Genomic DNA, 19608 nt, shown 5'->3' with positions numbered 1-19608 from the left:
AACACTGATACAAATACAAGAAAACAGCCTATGAATAGCTGTCCACTGTAGTGACCACTATGCGTGAAAGGGTTAAAATTGTGCTGATCAACGAGAGTGAAATGGACTGCTACGACTGGTCAGAATTAAGCACGTGAGAATGTTATAAACGTTACCGTTTTGTTTTTGTTTTTGTTTTTTTTTAAAAAAAGGAAAACATCTGTCTTTTTTAACACTGGACGCTAGTCTTGATTTCGAGGACTTTTACTGTGAAAGAAAGGAACAGGAAGACGCTGTTTTTACACGTACGGTACATAAAACCTAACGGGTTTCTAGAATTGAACCGCTCAGCGAAAATTAACAGCAAAATTATTCTAGCAGTAATTACAGGATCACGATGAAGACAATATGTTTTTATTCATGTTGCTTCTTTTTTTATTCCACGTCATCTGCAGGTAAAGAGAAAATATTTTGAACTCATCTGACCCAGAGCAGGGCGTCAACTTTCGCTTTACTTTAAAGCTCTTTTTAGCCTGATTTTCACGAAAATAACTGCGGATAAAAACCTCACCAAAACGAGTACCTTTTTTATTACTCACTGTGTGATAACGGAAACTACAGCTGTGTTTGATTATCGTCGACGGTAGCAAAGTCTTTACTGTATAACGTGGTATATTTCGTGCCATAACATATTTGCCCCGTTGAACAAGTGTTTAGAAGGTTTTTGGATCAATACGCACATTACACACATTTTTATAGATGTTGGTTTAATAATTTAATGTCGATGTTACAAACGCATGCAAAACAGATGCAAACCAGATGACCAGATTTGGTCAAACATCTTCGTCAGAGTAAAAAGAATGGGGTTAATTTTGTCGTTGTTTTGCTTTTCTCTTGTCACATTTGATCACCGATCAAACAGTCCTCTTTTAGACTAATTTCCTTTGACTCCAGCGCCAATAATGCTAACTGAATCAGTATTTATATCCTGGCTAAAGTATTTATATCCTGGGTAATGTAAGATATATATTAGATTCCAAGACAATGAGAATATTATATTTTTCATTGTTTCTACCCTATCTGAGTTATTGTGTTGAAGTATGGGGGAATACATATGTGACTAATATGAAACCATTATATTTATTACAGAAGAGAGCGCTTAATTATGCATAATGTTAAATATAGAGAACACACTAATAGTTTGTTTATAAAATCGAAATTATTAAAACTAGAAGATATAGTGAAATTACATCCATCCATCCATCCATCCATTTTCATCCGCTTTGTCCGGGGCCGGGTCGCGGGGGCAGTAGCCTAAGCATAGAGGCCCAGACCTCCCTCTCCCCAGCCACCTCCTCCAGCTTATCCGGGGGAATACCAAGGCGTTCCCAGGCCAGCCGAGAGATAATCTCTCCAGCGTGTCCTGGGTCTGCCCCGGGGCCTCCTCCCGGTGGGACATGCCTGGAACACCTCACCCAGGAGGCGCCCAGGGGGCATCCTTGTCAGATGCCCGAACCACCTCCGCTGGCTCCTTTCGATGTGGAGCAGCAGCTGCTCTACTCTGAGCCCCTCCCGGATGGCCGAACTTCTCACCCTATCTCTAAGGGAGAGGCCAGCCACCCTTCGGAGGAAGCTCATTTCTGCCGCTTGTATCCGCGATCTCGTTCTTTCGGTCACTACCCACAGCTCGTGGCCATAGGTGAGGGTAGGGACGTAGATCGACCGGTAAATTGAGAGCTTCGCTTTTACAATCAGCTCCCTCTTCACCACGACGGACCGGTGCAGCGTCCGCATTACTGCAGCTGCAGCCCCAATCCGTCTGTCGATCTCCGGCTCCCTTCTCCCATCACTCGCGAACAAGACCCCGAGATACTTGAACTCCTCCACTTGGGGCAGGAACTCATCTCCGACCCGGAGTGGGCACTCCACCCTTTTCCGGCTGAGAACCATGGCCTCAGATTTGGAGGTGCTGATCCTCATTCCCGCTGCTTCACACTCGGCTGCGAACCGCTCCAGTGCGAGCTGGAGGCCCTCACCCGATGAAGCCAACAGAACCACATCATCTGCGAAAATCAGAGATGAGATTCTGAGGCCACCAAAGCGAAAGCCCTCCGCCACTTGGCTGCGCCTAGAAATCCTGTCCATAAAAATTATGAACAGAACCGGAGACAAAGGGCAGCCCTGGCGGAGCCCATCACCCACCAGGAACGAGTCCGACTTATTGCCAGCAATGCGAACCAAGCTCTTGCAACGGTTGTATAGGGATCGAATGGCCCGTAGCAATGGGCCAGACACCCCATATTCCCGCAACACCTCCCACAGGACACCCCGAGGGACACGGTCGAATGCCTTCTCCAAGTCCACAAAACACATGTAGACTGGTTGGGCAAACTCCCATGCACCCTCAAGTATCCTGGAGAGGATAAAGAGCTGGTCCAGTGTTCCGCGACCAGGACGAAAACCGCATTGTTCCTCCTGTATCCGAGGTTCGACTAACGGACGAACTCTCCTTTCCAGCACCCTGGCATAGACTTTCCCAGGGAGGCTGAGGAGTGTGATCCCCCTGTAGTTGGAACACACCCTCCGGTCCCCTTTCTTGAAGTGAAATTACAGAAATTAATTATTATGTTTAGGGCAAAAAATAAAACTACCTCTTAAGTTACAAAGTTTATTTGTATTGTGTTCAGAAAATGGGGATGGCAGAAGGAAATTTTATTTTAAGCATCGGTTTGCTCGAACCACACAAAGGCAAATGTGTCCAACAGTCATAGGCATAAGAAACTGGAATTCTCTCAATGATCATCTTAAGTGTTGTACAAATGTTTCTCAATTTAAAATCTGCTATAAGAATAAAATGATAAACCAGTATAAAGAAATAACAGAATTTAATTGTAGAATAAATTATCCTTTTAGTTTGATATTTGGTGTTATTGCTCATTGTTGAGTATATTGTTCTGTTTAGTTTGTTTTGTTATGTGCAGAATATTGTCAGAGTGTAATTTCGGTTACTTATATTGTCACAGATAGGGGGCAGGTGTCAATAAGAATTTATTCTTCTTCCTTCTCCTTTTCATGCATGGAAACAGTGTTACTTTAATTGAAAGGAAGGTTGTGTATGGGAAATGAATTACTGGTGTACCTTGTGTGAAACAAACAAACAAAAAAATCATACTGAACCAGTCATGTTTCTGACATTTTCTCTGAATGTTTTATTTACTTTTATTTAACACTACAAAAATTGTTTATTCCACAGTGAAACACTCACTGCAGTATCTGGTCACTGCATCCTCTGGAGTCCCAAACATCCCAGAGTATATGGGTGCTATGATGCTTGATGACATTCAGCTGGGTTCCTGTGACAGCATCAACAAGACAGTAGAACCAAAACAGGACTGGGTGAAGAAGATGCTTGAAAACGAAACTGAGCTGTTGGAGATATTGACTCAGGAGTGCTTTCAGGGTTGGAAAAACTTTGGAAAGTGTATTTCTAGTCTGAAGGAGCAGTTCCAGAGTGAAGGTGCAGTAATATATATTTTTAGAACAATTATGTCAATTAATAAGCAAAAAGAAAACAATTGATATAAAATTATTTTGTTAATTATCAGTTAAAGATTTTTGAAGTCTTATTTTTGTTTTCACCAACTGAATCATAAACCTTGTTAGTGTGAGCGTTCTTTAAAAAGGATGATGAAGCAATAGTTCGAGTTTTGCATAAAAAATAATTAGACAGTGATATAGATTTTTCCTTTAAAAGCTTATATATAAATCTCATACATCCATTGGACGTAAAACTTACATCTTATTGCACCAGCATGCATCTGCTCTTATATAACTATCATTAGCTTACAGCTTTAAGTGTTAAAGTTATGTGCTGACTAAAAATGAAGACAAGATGATAGTTTATTAAACCTGTAATAAAATTAGCAGATTGTCTCGATGGAATTTAGTAAACACAGCCATCTGCTCCTTGCTATCTAAAATATAATAAACAGGACACTGGAGTAAATTCTTGACCATCTCACACTTCTGTTTAATCAGTTTGACTAACCCTCTGTTTGACATTTATTCATTTGTGTGAAAACTATAACTTTAATCTCAGCCAAACCGATTTACTCTGAAACAAATAAAACACTGAAAAAAGCCAAACAATAACGTTTTTAAGTTATCTAAGTGACTTATATATCATGTTTAACCTGAGTAGCCAAAACCATGGAGGTCTGAAAACGATGTACTGGGGGGTTCGCTACCCCCACTAGCTATCGAGCTGGTCGGTAACAGACATCTCCAACAACGTTGGAACACTTTTGTAAATATGTGATGTCTTGATAAATCAAGCAGGTATTTGAAGTTTACACAGCTACTTTCTTGCCCTAAAACATCTTAAAACTTTATTTTGTGACCCAAAAAGAGTAATAATAAAACTAATTTCCAACAATGGCGAATTTGCTGGGCTGCACTGTGAATTCTGGGATAGGTTGGGCCACGAAAAATACACCCGACCAATCCTTCAAATCTGCAGAAAAGGAGGATGCATTTGTCGGCCGCATTTGGGGGAGTCTTTGAATTTGGACAGTCTTCGTCGCATCGCTGTGATGTAACAGGCCTACAAATGCAGCCTCCGAAGGATGTGGCCCCTAAATTTGGACACAGCTACGATACCAGAGACTGCTTATTCTTCTTCTGTGGTGCTTAACGGCAGCTGGCATCCTTGTACATGCATTGCTGACATCATTTTTTTTAGTCCGTTATTACACTCATAAATCCTACTACTTATTCCTCGTCTTTCAGGATCTTATAAAGCTTCAAACGATGCGCAGACTATTAAATTAGTCTAGGGGCGTTTTTAGACCATTTTTGGAAGTGCTGAAGCACCCCCAAAATGAATCAAAGCACCCCCAAAGATTTCTTACTTTTTTTTTGGCAATATTTGCTGTTTGTGTCACACACTACTAAAAATATAAAAACCATACAGTACTTGGTTGAGACATAATGTTTTAACAACAAAAGTATAGATATCCCCCCCCCCAAAAGAAAAGAAAAAAAAAGAAGGTTTGTTCCAGCTCACCTCTCCCCTGCTCTGGTTCTAGCGCCCTTTCTGCCAGTAGCTGAGACGCAGTGGAGCAGAGGTGTAAGTGTCTGGCTTAAAACAGGACATTTTAGCTGCATTTAACCTTCAGTTACTCTTTATATAGTTTGGTAGGAGTCAGACCATGTTTCTTTTTTAGCTGAAAAACATTACACCAGGTAACCTGCAGTGTTGAAAACGTGTTTCCCAACGATGTTTGCTACCCTACAATCTGTCCTACTCTGTAGTACAATCAGCGACATTTGACCGTCCTGTTGCTCCCATTGAAATTTATACAGTCTATTTATAATCTAAAATTTAAAATTGTCCATAGCCTGCTGTTGTTACCACTGTCCTGTTTGAAAGCTGCTTATTTTGTCATATGTGCATGTGCAAAGGTACTAACTAGATAACTGACTGGATGCCTATTAACCTTATAACTCCTGGTGTGTGTGTGTGTGTGTGTGTGTGTGTGTGTGTGTGTGTGTGTGTGTGTGTGTGTGTGTGTGTGTGTGTGTGCACAGAGAGACAGCCAGGTTCATAATGGATACAAGGAAGTTTTTTCAAAAAAAGGAGCCACGTTAAGGTAAAAGTTTAAGATCAAATGATCTGTCAAGGAATAGGATAATGTTGGATCAGTGTTTCAATATTTATATCTTTTATTAGATGTACATGTGGTTTGGTTATTTGCCTTTTGGTTGAAAGTACACTGCGAGAGGACTTTTTATTAGAGATCTTAATAGTATTTTTTTCATGTTAATGTAATTTTTTTTCATCTAATTGAATACAATATATTTGTGTATGATTGTCAGGTTACGATATGTATTTTTTTTATTCCAATCCATTCTTCCTTTCATCATTTAAATAACCTTTATCAGATTTGATGGTTTTGTTACAGACTTTAAAAAAAGTGTTTTGCTTTTCTTTCACAAATGTGGGGATTAAATTGTGTTAAAATGTACAAAACAGTGATGCCATGTTTTATGACGAGGACCCAGGCACAGAGAGACTTGATGCATTTAAGAATCTTATGATTTAATAAAGACAGACAAAGAGGACAGGGAGGAACAGGGGTTTAAATGCACCAAGGAGACAGTCAGAGAGAACTCTGGACAACTGGAGACATTTAAGGATGCAGGGACTGACAGAGACAAGGAAGAAGTCTCATCATAAAGTTTATCTTGCCTGGCTGGGCAGCTCTCTGGGTGCTCAGCACCCCCAAAGCTCTGATCCTAGAATCACCCCTGAATTAGTTGTTGACGATTTTGATAGTCGACGTAATTGTGGCTGCCTTACTCTGGACAACTGTTTTTGTCATGTAATTGGATTGCACTTTGTCAGGCCTCTACCCTAAGACTTGACCAATTTGAGTGTCCCACCTGAAGGCTAGGCTTCTGCTGGTCTAGCCTTTATGGTCACTAAGGCACGTAAACCCCCTGACCGCGTTAAGGGGGCAATCCCTCGGGAAAACAGAAAAGCAAAAACAACAAATGAAATGAAACATTGCTCATCAGATTCTAACAATTAAAACAGAACATTTACCTTAATTGGATGGCCTAATTCAAGTAAATTTGCAAAATGAAGTAAGAATAAAATAAGACCTCTCAATATAGCCAATACTTACAAAATGGGTTGGTATAGTAAAAAAACAACAACATAAACACCTGTTTATCGTGGTTTCATTGAAAATCAAATTAACAGAGAGACGTTAAACGCACCTCAGTGCCTGCCGTAGCTAAATGGGAGAAAGTACGTTCTTCGCAGCTGGATGGTTAATAAATTGGATTTAACTTAACCACAATACTTTGACATGAGTTCTTTATAAACTTGAGTCTAACATGAAGGCAGTGGCAAGATGCGTCGCATGGATGTTTAGCTGGGGAGAGTGGCAGTTCTCTGCTGAGTGCTGTGTGAGCCTGCACAAAAGCAGAGCACGGAGGCATAGAGCGAACGAGACGTGAAACCTATCATCTCATTTGTGCCTTTTCCAGTGGATTTTTCAGCTACTATAATAAATCTTGTTCATATTCAGTTTGTGGGTAATCTATTATTTTCTTTCTCAACTTTTAAAAGTTTGACTTAAGGGGGCAAGGCGTTTGTTTAAGGGGGCATTGCCCCCTCTTGCCCCAGCGTATAGCCGGCCCTGGTGTTGCTGCTTTACCAGGTGTAACAATTAAGTTTAGCATCCAGGCATCCATGAAAATAGAATTTATTAAATTTAACGGAGTTCAAAGTTAACAGGAAGTTTGCTCGCTAGTTCCCACCTAAACATGATATAGCATGTTCTGACTGAGAAATTTGTGAAAAAATTAAAACATACAGCTCTGCTATCACTTCCAACATAAATTAAAAGAGAAATCTAAACAGCAGTGACGTTTGTAGGGTTACTGAAGTTGCACTAGCTGGTATATAATGATGTGCTACGTGAGATAATCCATCCACAATACGAGGTTAGTCATTATTAAACTGCAACAACATGGGAATAGAGCAGCTGTGAGAGAATTCAACGTGAATAAATCGATGGTACGGAAGTAGAGGAAGCAAGAATGAGTTGAGTAAAGTTTGAGTTATCGCTTAATGCGCTGTCAGTTTCTGTCAGTGGTCAGTTTCGATCTCTTGTTTTTCTTTTAATCTTGACACACCAAGCCTACTTTTACATGTTGCAGAATTCCATCAGCTTCATATTCATATTTGATTACTTATTCTTTTTACCTCCGTTGTGGCTTTGTGTATATTTAGTTTAATATTTGTATCTCATGATTCATTCTTGTTATAGTTAGTATTTACTTTGTTGTGTGGTTGCTTTAGTTTATTAGAAGTTTAGGACTCTTTTCTGTGGTTTCTTGTGAATTTATTATATTAATTTCAGTTTCTGTTCTGGTTAGTGATGTACACGTTGCTTCTGCTTAGTTCACCTTTGTGTCCCAGCGTTGTCTGCATTTCTCCTTCCTTGTTCCCCTCTCTAGTTCTTCAGTCATCTATGTCGATTTAACCCTCGTTTCCTAATCAGTTGTGGCTTCTTGTTTTATTTTGGTAACTGTTATTCTCAGTTTCTTGTGTTACATTTACTTCCTCTGCCCAAATATTTATACTTTCCAACCATGCATCCCACGTGTGCTCTCCTCTCACTATCCCATGAGTGCGTTTGGGTCCACATCCTACCTGCCATGCATCATATCCATGACGCAGTGCACCCATGACAATGTGCAATATTAAAATATTATACTGCTATCTCTCTTTTCTTTGTTTCTCTCTTCAGGTGTTCACATTTTACAGAAGAGAGAAGGTTGTGAATGGGATGAAAAAACTGGAGAGGTGACTGGATTTTCACAGTACGGTTATAACGGAGAAGACTTTGTTGAGATTGATCTGAACAGACTGACATGGATCGCACTGAAACCAGAAGCTGCTATTACTAAACAAAGATGGGATGCTGACAGTGGTAGAACAAAAAACAAGAAAAACTTCCTCACTAACATTTACCCAGAGTGGATGAAGAAGTCTTTGTCCTATGGGAACAGCTCCCTGCAGAGAACAGGTAGAGTCACACAACCTGATGTGGTTTCATGGACGCAGTAGTGTTTATTTTGTGTTGCATGGTCTTCCAAGAAATACAGTTGTATGACAAAACATTTTGGGATTAATTTTGTATTTCATCATTTTGTTTACAAAAAACAATACAAGAACACATTATACATTTTCAAAAATTAAGAAAACCATGTGCAAAGGTAGTTGTAGATAATATAACATCTTAAAAGATTGTAATGAAATCAGTTTCACATTTTTTGTAGCTCATTCCATTTAAAGGCAGCAAAATATTTTAGTTTAGCGTAAACAAGAGGTACACCTAATGTTAAAATATACTGTGATGTGTTTTCAAATCCCAGTTATCTCTGTACAGAACTCTGGATCGGCTCTCGTTCAAGGGTTCAGAGTCTCTCGTCCTAGGAGTATTACCACTATAGGTACCACAATAGAAACTTATTTAAACAGATGGTGTTGGGAATTCACCCAGCAACTAACTACCTCAATCTGAATTTCCCCCCTGCTGCCCCCTAGGTGACGCACCCTACTAGCAACCCTGAATAGGTATTATCAACAGCCAATCTAGGTACTAGTGGTAGAGATGAAGATGGAGGCTTGAATGGAGCCTGAGTGATGAGGGAGAGACAGAGATGGGGAGGAGGTGGATTGCACTAAGCCAGGGGTCGGCAACCTGCGGCTCTTTAGTCCTTATAGTGCAGCTACGCGTGGTTTGGGAAATTAAATTAGAAGTATTTAGCTGAAGTGTATTTTATTTATGTTAGTTCTTTTTTAACTTGTAGTTCTAAATTGGAAGATTATTGTGATATTGAAATATAAAAATAAAATTATATTCTATTATTTCTTCATCGCTCAAAATAAGTGTCACACTCGCAGAAGCCGGTGTACCCGCCGAAACGCCGTGCATTTATCGAGACTTTCAACCCCAGGTAGACCAATTATGGATCTTCGGATCCACATTATGTCAGCAGCTCCACCGTGAACTATGTTAAAAACAAACACCGCTCACGCCTCACAGATGACAGCTTACAGTCCTGCGTAAAGATAAAAGTGACTTAATACAGCCCCGATTTGCAGACGCTGTGCGCAGAGGTTCGGGAGCAGAAGTCCCATTGTAAGCATACCATGGCAGACCGACGATATTTGTATGAACACGCTTTTCAGCATCTCTTTATTGACCACACATGGTTGCTGTGAGCTGACACAACAGCAGAGAGAGCACAGACGTTAAGGCGGCGAGGCGTAATTGCGGGTGCCGCTCAGGTGTGTCCGACTCCCCTGCAGGTGCGCTGCACACCATGCCCCGCCACATGCATTAACCTGATAAAATACATATTTAGGCAGAATTTTGCAAATATCTATTTTTCATCTTTTAGCAGCATAGAGCTTTTTTTCCAATTACTTTTTAAAAGTCAGGTCAAGGCTCCAAAATCCCAAAGGCGGTATAAGGGTGACGGCTCACAACAGTTTTTGTTTGCTACATGGATCATTTTAGTTCAGCTGGGTGTCTTTCCTTTTGTTATATTTCTTTAAGAGTTCAAAATGTGTTAATTACATAAATAAAATGTAATTTTCTCTGTAGCACTTCATGGATTTCATAAACAACACACCTTAGTTGTTCACACAAAGCATAAAGGTAAAAAAAAAACAGTATATACAGTGTTATCTTCATTTTAGATGTCAAAAACTATTTGCGGCTCCCAGTGTTTTCTTTTGCGTGGAAACCGGGTCCAAATGGCTCTTTGGGTCTTAAAGGTTGCTGACCCCTGCACTAAGCTGTCTGTACGGGAGACTGAAAGATGCGCAGTGAGATTTAAAGTACGAGGAGTGAGGACTGATTGGCCTGACAAAGGCCTGGAGAAAGATCATTGGTTTAAACCCACCATGTTACAATTAGCTTCACAGCGCGGGAAAGTGGAAGTTATGTAATGATTAGATTTGTCACTAACACATAGGAAGCAAATAGATGAGTACCTACCTTATTGAATTTCCGCATAAGCTTCATTACATTACTTCATTACTGAGCCTAAGAAGCTTCTGATAGTTTGAGTCCATTTGAGTTAATTGGTGACACAACTGTGGATGAAAATAAAGGCACACCCCAAACACAGAGCCTCTTTCTTTGACATCATGTGAAAATCAAGAGAAATCAACCAAGACATCAAGAAAAGAACTGTCAACCTCCACAAGTGTGACTCATCCTTAAATGCAATTTCCAGATGCCTGAAGGTCCCACGTTCATCCATTCAGACAATAATATGCAAAAAATATGGGAATGCACAATCATCATACTGCTTGGGAAGAAGACAGATTCTGAGTCTCAGAGAGGAAAGATTTTTGGTCGAAAAGTGTAAATCAACAGCAAAAGACCCTGTGGAGATGAAGGCTGAAGACAGTGTCAAAACAAGTCCTGTACCACCATGAGCTGAAAGGTTACTCTTGGAGGAGAAAGGCATTACTTCACAACCACTATAAAAAAGCCAGAATACAGTTTGCAAATGCACAGGGAGACATGTCCTGTGGTCTGACAAAACCATTGGCCAATGATAAACTGTATATTTGGAGGAAAAAGGGGGAAGCTTTGAAGCCTCAGAACACCACGCCAACTGTGAAGTATAGGGGTGGTAGCATCATGTTGTGGAGCTGTTTTGCTGCAAAAGGAACTCATGCACTTCACAAGGTAGATGGCATCCTGAGAAAAGAAAATTATTTGGACATATTGAAGCAACATCTAAAGACATCAGCCAGGAAGATGAAGCTTGGGCGCAAATGAGTCTTCCAAAACTAAATAAACTGACCCGCAAGGCCAGTAATGTTGTGGGGATGGAGCTGGACTCCCTTAGGATGGTGTCTGAGAGGCAGATGTTGTCCAAGATGAGGAGAATGCTGGATATTACCTCCGACCCACTCTATGGCATGCTGTCTAGTCACAGGAGCACGTTCAGTGAGAGACTGAGACTACTACAAAGCACCACTGAACGACACAGGAAATCATTCCTGCCCATGGCCATCTCCCTGTACAAGTCCTCCATCTAAAACACTGTAAGCACTGCAGTACAGTGTATTGCAGTGCAATACACACTCTACAATAAAATAGCAAATGACAAAGTTCACTGGTTAGAGTCAAATGTCAATGTTCTGCCTCTGTAATATTCTTTGTCAATATTCCTGATATTTACAACAACCTCTGTAATATTCTTGATTTTTCTAATTGAGCAGTTTGTATATATTAGTGCCATTTCTCAAATGTGTAAACTCTGTAACATATTGTATTATTTAATAGTTTAGTCCAGGGGTGGGCAAACTTTTTGGCTCAGGGGCCACGCTGAAGTTTAAAATTTACAAAATGGGCCAGGCCAGCACCAGATGCATACATATCAAACAAAAACATTAAGAAAGCATTATAGCGGCGGCAGTGATGACGACGGGGGAGCCGCGCGAGGGGCTGCTCCAGCCGGGAGCGGCGGCGGTGAAGGAGGAGCTGAGCGAGGAGACAGAGGTCCCCGTGCCAGGGGAGTCTGCCAGGGGAGCTGCATGGCATTTGCATTTGCTATCATGCCCCGCCAACTTAAATATGGTACTGGGTCCTGCATTGTGGTTGTTGTTGGTTGTGTTGTTATGTTGAGTTGGGAGCAGGAGAGCTGCAGCTCTGTGTGTCCGAATAAAGAGATGCTTCAAAGCATGACTGTTTGCCGTGGTCATTCACAAAGTACTTAATTAGAGTAACGCCACACTGCGTACCCCGCGAGACACACCAATCTTCAGCTGGCCAGAATAAAATGCCCAACAGGCCGGAGGTGGCCCGCGGGCTGTAGTTTGCCCACCCCTGGTTTAGTCTGTTACCGTTACTGTCTTGGAGCACCTGTAACCCACATAATTTCCTTAGGGATTGATTGAAGTAATCTGATTCTGAAAAGGACAGTGACCCCAAGCATACCTCCAAATTAGCTACAAAGTGGCTTAAGGGCAACAAAAGTCATGGTACTTGAGTGGCCATCACAAAGCCCTGATCTAAGTGCCATAGAAAATTTGTGAGCGGCACTGAAAAGACAAATGCGACCAAGGAGGCCTACAAACCTGACCCAGTTACACCAGTTCTGTCAAGAGAAGTGGGCCAAGATGCCAGCAAACTATTATATAAAACCTTTGGAAGGACATTTGGCCCAAGTGAAACAGTTTCAGGACAATTCTACAAAATACTAAGGATGTGTGTATACTTCTGACTTTGATGAAAATAATAAAAAAATACCTAACAATTTTCTCTCTATTTATTCTGACATTTCACAAAAAACATGTTAATATTTATTGATCTAAAACCAAAAAGTTTACTGTATGTGTTTTTTTCAGAAGGATGTAAATGTCTGGTTTCAACTGTACATGTAATTGTACCTTGAGCTTTCCTGCTGCTCCGCTCCTCCCCTCTTACCAAGTTATGCCAGAGGACACAGAGCAGACACATTTGCTCACTAGTGCTGTCTAAAACCTGGTCAGCTTGAAGTTTTAGGAGGGAAAACAGAACAAACCACAGCAGAGAGCAAGTGATCAACACTTGCTTCCAGACGTTCTTGTTGCCAATTTTTAAAATATTTTTCACCGTACCATGTTATTGAATACAACAACAACTACTTCTGAACGTTAACTGTTTATCACCTCTTCAGACATTTTCACTTCAGACCACAGGAGAAACACACCTTTTCATCATTTCCAAGATTTATTGATGATTTCTTACATTAATTAGTTAAAATTCTTTTGAAAAAGAGTTTCCATATTGCAGTTTATTTAGGATTACATTTAGCTTAAAGAGTGCAGTGTTACATCTTAGTATAACTGCAAGAAACCTGGTAACTCTTTGACTTGAATAGCTTGTTCTGTTTTAAATTACAAATTCAATTTTGTTTTGATTTTCAGATGTTTGCTTTAGTTATAGTCACAATTATCTATGGAGCTTGGAAAGAAAGCGACTGGACTTCTTTAAGCTTCTTGAAGACGTTTCACCTCTCATCTAAAGAGCTCCTTTAGTTCTAAAACGAAATGGTATTAGTATTTAAATGCTAGTGGGGGTTGACCCCTAACCCACATGATTAGTCATGTGACTCATCGCATGACCCAAGTTGTGAAAAAAGGTGTGGGTCATGTAAGGACAAGAAACGCATTATTGGCTAAAACAAGCATTCAATATTTATTATTTACTGTTACTGATGCTCATGTTGGTTGCTTTTGTAGTTTCCTTACTGTGTTGTTTTCTTTTTGCTTGTTTTTTTCAGAAGGTGTTGAAGCAGATTTTCAGTGTCTTAACAGTGTAAAATCACTAACCAAATTATCGACTTGTGTTGGAGTAGCCCAAGCCACCATTCACTTTTTTTGCTTTTATACATTAAACACCTTTCTTTAACCTATCATGTGACCTATTGAGGCCACATGATGCAAGATGTGAGTAGGGGTTGAGGCACCTGGGACTGGATCTCCAAACTACATTGTAGATAACGGACAGTTGGTGTTGTAAGCCACCCCCTTTTTTCATCTGAAACCTCTGGTAATAATGACCCATAACTTTTTTTTTCACACTTTGGCTCATGTGACGAGGCACATAATCAATAGTGGGTCAATGACCGTCTTAAGGGACAGGGTTTAGATACCTGGGACTCTCCAATATTTGCCCCACAGTCATGACAATTTGCATATTAATGATCATGAAACTGACCTCACGGTCCATTGTTATTCAGTGGTGCTAGTTTCAGTTATTATGCAAATGTAGTTTTTTTGGGGAATCCTACAGTCAGCTAAGAATGTGAAAGTCACTTGGATGAGTGACAAAATGTTTCTCCCACTGAAAAAACTACATCCAGATGAACAGATAAACTTTTTGTGATTACTTTACCTCGATGATTGAGCGTGCATAGAGACATTTCCGCCATTTGGTTTCTCGGATGAGAGCTGAAACGTCTACAAGAAAGTTTCTTTCCAAGCTTCATAGACTATCATAACTTGGAAGCCTGAAAACCTACACAGAAAATCAGTCACAATTATTTTCCGCTGATACTATAATGTTTTATATGTAACACATACACTGTACATATACTCCTATTGAATTTCTTTTTCTTTGTTTTTCTTTGTATCCTCATCTGGTTTATTTTCTAATTGCTATTTCTTCCTTCCCCCTGCCTGCATTGCCTCCATCTGTCTCTACAGTTCTTCCCTCAGTGTCTCTTCTCCAGAAGACTCCCTCCTCTCCGGTCAGCTGCTACGCTACAGGTTTCTATCCTAAAAGAGTCATGATGTTTTGGAGGAAAGATGGAGAAGAGATCCATGAAGGTGTGGATCACAGAGAGATCCTCCCCAACGATGATGAGACCTTCCAGATGAATGTTGATCTGAATGTTTCATCAGTCAAACCTGAAGACTGGAGAAGATATGACTGTGTGTTTCAGCTCTCCAATAGTGAACAAGTCATCACCAAACTGGACAAAACAGTGATCAGAACAAACTGTGCAAAAACAATACTTTGCAATGATGGAGGTGAGAGAAACATTATGTTTGCTGATATTGTTAATGTAATGCTTGATTTGTTTATCCTACATTGGATCCCAGGAGGCATAGCTATTCATGTTGGGAATAACTCTTGTAGATCTTGATGGGGAAGAATTTCTTCTTTTTTCTTAAATTATTGTATATTACAATCATTTTCTCTCTCTTTCATTGTACATATAAGTTGTTACTGTTAATATTAGTAAGAAAAAAATCATAACCCCCTTAATGTGATATTAGAACTTCTACATTTGTCACCAAACTACATAAATCCATGACCAAAGGGGCAGAAACAACATAAGTAATCGATCAATCAAGTAAGAGCAACTCATTTATTTCCCATGACTGCTAAAACTGTGTATTGTCTATAATGTGGTGCTTCAATGTCCATCCACCCACTTACTTCCCCTTATTTGGGGCCAAGTTGTGGGGGACAGCAGACTAAGAAGGTCTGGCAGAGAAGTCAGACCTCCCTCCCTCTCCCTAGCCGCCTGCTCCACCTTATATGGGGGAACACCAAGGAATTCCCAGGCTAGCCAAGAGATGTAATCTCTCCAGGGTGTCGTGCCCTAGGGCCTCCATCTGGTGAGACATGCCTGGAACAGTTGCCAAACTACTTCAGCTGGCTCCTTTTAATGTGGACGAGTAGCTGCTCTCCTCTGAGCCCCTCTTGAATGGCTGACCTCCTCACCCCATCTCTAAGGGAGGGGCCAGGCCCTAGTTTCTGTCGCTTGCATTTGTATCTCATTCTTTCAGTCACTACCCAGAGCTTGTAACTATAGGTGCTCAGTTCTCTCTTCACCATGATGGACTGGTACAGCATCCGCATTACTGCAGATGCCGCCCCAATCCATCTGTCAATTTCTCACTCCCCTCACCCGTCACTTGTGAACAGTACCCTGATAGATTTAAACTCATCCACTTGGGGGAGTGATCCCCAAGGCCTCCACCTCTGACTGCCACACATTGCAGCCAACACCTATTTCCCCTGGGAGTGGTAGGCTTACAGGAGGGCTTCTGACTGTTTCTTTGATTCAGAGTATGTGAGGTGTTAAAACTTGTAAGAATACCCTTTTTAAAGTTTACACTTTATACCATGTAACTCTGATAGTGAACTTCTACATTTTAAAATTCAACACTGTCTCTAACGTGTGTCTAATAAAATCCTCAGTTTATTTATGGCTTTTCACTGAGGCATATGTTACTGAATGCAGTTAGAAGTGAAAACTAGAGCTCCCGCTAATGAGTTACATAGTTAGTAATATAATTTTAGTGCATTTGTCCTGCTTAATTGAAATATGTAGTGTAGATGAAACCTATAGGATGGATGTGTGATTTTATTATAATGTTTTAGGCAACTGTTGTTGTGATTTGGCGCTATGTAAATAAAACTGAACTGAATGTACTTTTTAAAATTTTGTTTTTTACTTAGTAGAGACGCCCGATGCCAGGATGACTGCTGTCATCACTGCAGTGGTTGCTGCAGTGGTTGTTCTTTCTGTGGCTGCTGTTGGATTTGTTGTTTACAAAAAGAAAAAAGGTAAGAGATTCAAATGAGCGCAGCTGGCATTCTGATACAGACTGTAAACCTGAACTCATCTGGCATTTTGAAATCCTTTTTTTATTTCAGAAAAACAGTGTACCTTGAAAGTAAACGTCTATATAGTTGTCCCTCTCTATAATGCGTTTCACCTTTTGTGGCCTCGCTGTTTCACTGATTTTCTTTGTGCAATTTTGCATACTTTCTTTTTTTTTGCGTCCTTATAAGGCTGCAGACCATTGTCAATCAATCTTGTGCTGTGTCTCCTGTACAGTACAGATTGTGTTCAACTTGTCAAATTTACATAATTCTTCGATCTCTACAGTGTGACTCTGAAGTGCTGTACTGTATGTATGTAAGTTTTCTCCCCAACAAACACAACAATGTCGCCAAACCTTTTTGCACCGTCAAAGGCACCTGCGGTAGCACTCAAAAAGAAAAGAAAAGGCAGAGGAAGATGCTAACCGTCGCACAAAAAGTTAGACTAATGGACATGCTAAAGGACGGTAGAAGTTACCGTATTTTTGGGACCATAAGGTGCACAGAATTATAAGGCGCATTAAGCGAAACAAAACTGTCAGATAAGTCAAACTTTACTCAACTGCATATAGAAGTCATTGAGTCCATGGACTCAAGTAGCTGCATCAATGCACTACGCAGACTTTTTGCTTTAAGAGGGCGTGTGAAGCAGCTGAGGTCAGACTGTGGTACAAACTTTGTTGGAGCATGTTCTGAATTAGGAATAAGACAAGATGATCAGAGTCAAGACAAGATCCTGAGATACCTCTACGAACACGGCTGTACATGAGAGTTCAACCCTCCACATGCCTCGCATATGGGAGGTGTGTAGGATTGGTGTAACCAGGAGGATACTGGACTCCATGTTGTCTCACGGTAAACACAGTTCCCTGACTCATGAAGTGCTCTGTACCTTGATGGCAGAGGTGTCTGCTATAATCAATGCAAGGCCATTAATCCCAGTCTCCTCCGATCCTTCTTCACCACTGCTGCTGACTCCTGCTATGATAGTAACGCAGAAACCTGGTGTACCACCTCCAGCTGGCGAGTTTGTTGGAAAAGAACTTTTGAAGTGCCAGTGGAGACGAATACAGGTACTTGCTGATGAATTCTGGACGCTCACCTTCCTGGCTCTTGAAAAGTAGTTTGGCTGGCTGTTTATCTATGTTCACACTCAGGGAGTTTAACACATAGAGAGAACAGTACATTATATATTTTTGAACATATAGCATAATGATAATACTAGTTATTGTAAACTTTACAAACCACCCAGCAGTATTCAAAGGAGCTTGCAAAGAAAAGCGTCTGGACTTCTTTAAGTTGCTTGAAAACGTTTCACCTCTCATCTGAGAAGCTTCTTCAGTTCTAAGGTCAAATGGTATAGTATAGTATAGTATAGTATAGCACGTATAGTGCATCTGCAGGTAAATGAACATCAAATCTCTAAGACAGACTGAAATCTGTATATTTATCACCCTTATGATAAAACCCATGTCAGCCATTGGTTTATGGACTTTGTATTTTGAAGCCTCAACATTTGCTTTATTGCTATTGCTACGTTGGTTTTTGTGAGCCTTTTGGGACCATATTAGAATCTGGAGTCGTGCACACTATTGTTTCATTTAGTGTGTATCCATAAGATTCGTACAGCAGATCCAAGTTGTGCCTTGAAAACAGGAAAGTCGTTTGCATAGAGGAGAACTTTAATAGCAGGCTTGTACAAAGTGAGGCTTTGTGCTCACATTTGCTGCAAACACTCGTTTTACCCTGTTTGATGCAGAATTCACTTGAAATCATGCAAGAACTGGACTTGTTTTTTATAATGTGTTCTTGTGAATTGATTGTGTATCGCGTATGTTTGATTTGACTTTCTGCAAGACAACAGTCGCCCGCTGGCCAAAAAGGTTTTCCAAATACCTCCACGTGATCTAGCCTTGATTTAGAAAAGAATAGCAAAAAAATCTGCACCTCCTGCTTCAGATGCAATTTGTGTTTCTGTGTTCAGAGGCAGCGGTGAGAGGGGAGACCTCGGATCATCCAGCTGGAGAGCCTGACCAGGAGGAGTCGAACATTAACTCAGCTCTTCCAGGGCACCCTGCAGACTCGGCTGCTGGCAACAGCGAGGGATGACGTGAACGCCAGTGAGCCAGCGAGTCAGACCTTCTGAGGACGGTTTCACTTTTCTCTCTTCCGTATAATTGACTCTTTCCTCTGTCTCTCAGCTCCTTGTCTCAGAGTGGGAGGGATTTGAAGCACAAAGGGAAGATGTCATGGTCCTGGGTCGAGCGACCCAGTGTTTGAGTTTTATGTATCTTTTGTATTCATTTGTGCCCTAGCTTAGCACATCTAGTTTATTTTGAGATTGCTATTTAGTCCTTTGTTCCTTAGTTGTCATCTCCCCCTGTACTAAGTCTCCCTGGTTCATGCGTCATGTCTGCGTGGTTATGTTTAGTTCATGTCATGTCTAATCTCCATGTTTCCTGTTTTACTTTGAAAGTCTGTATTCAATGTCAGTGTATTCAGTTTCACTTCTCCTGTCCCGTCGTTAGGTTCATGTGTGTCAGCTGTGCTCCCATGTGTGGCTACTTCCCCTGATCATCCCTCATGTGTATTTAGTCTCTGTGTTTCATACAGTCTGTGTCGTGTCGTCTGTGTCCGATATAGTGTTTTTTAATCAACAAAACTGTTTTTTAAATATTTTGCTGCATTTTGTATAAGTTCATACTCAAGTTTAAAACAACAACTACACTAAAACTATTCTGTTATACCTGTATGCAAAAAAAAATATTTCATAGTTCAGCAATACTGATCAATCTAATAAACTTAAACCTACACCATCCTCCCTATTCTGGTATTTTAAAGAGTACTTAGCATAAATGTTAAGCAACCTAACTAATAGGGTTCCAACTCCCAGCAACAAAAATAAATAAATAAAAAA

At 40.5% G+C, this 19608-nt stretch overlaps 1 protein-coding gene across 2 annotated transcripts; it reads left to right on the top strand.

Moving 5' to 3' along the window:
* The first annotated feature begins 231 nt into the window (after nt 1-231).
* On the top strand, nt 232-19509 carry LOC101465186 (major histocompatibility complex class I-related protein 1). Of its 2 annotated transcripts, none has more exons than XM_024798314.2 (6): nt 232-434; nt 3233-3496; nt 8304-8582; nt 14777-15103; nt 16548-16652; nt 18676-19509. In XM_024798314.2, the coding sequence occupies exons 1-6, from the start codon at nt 377-379 to the stop codon at nt 18798-18800; spliced, it is 1158 nt and encodes a 385-aa protein (XP_024654082.1). In that variant the 5' UTR covers nt 232-376; the 3' UTR covers nt 18801-19509. The 2 variants fall into 2 exon arrangements, with proteins under 2 accessions (XP_024654082.1, XP_024654081.1); XM_024798313.2 differs by having other exon boundaries at nt 235-434; nt 16545-16652.
* The last annotated feature ends 99 nt before the right edge of the window (nt 19510-19608 follow it).

The sequence above is a fragment of the Maylandia zebra genome, linkage group LG22, assembly GCF_041146795.1.
Source record: "Maylandia zebra isolate NMK-2024a linkage group LG22, Mzebra_GT3a, whole genome shotgun sequence".
Taxonomy (NCBI): domain Eukaryota; kingdom Metazoa; phylum Chordata; class Actinopteri; order Cichliformes; family Cichlidae; genus Maylandia; species Maylandia zebra.
The sequence above is the reverse complement of the archived record's forward strand: the minus strand, read 5'-3'. Positions and strand labels throughout refer to the sequence as shown.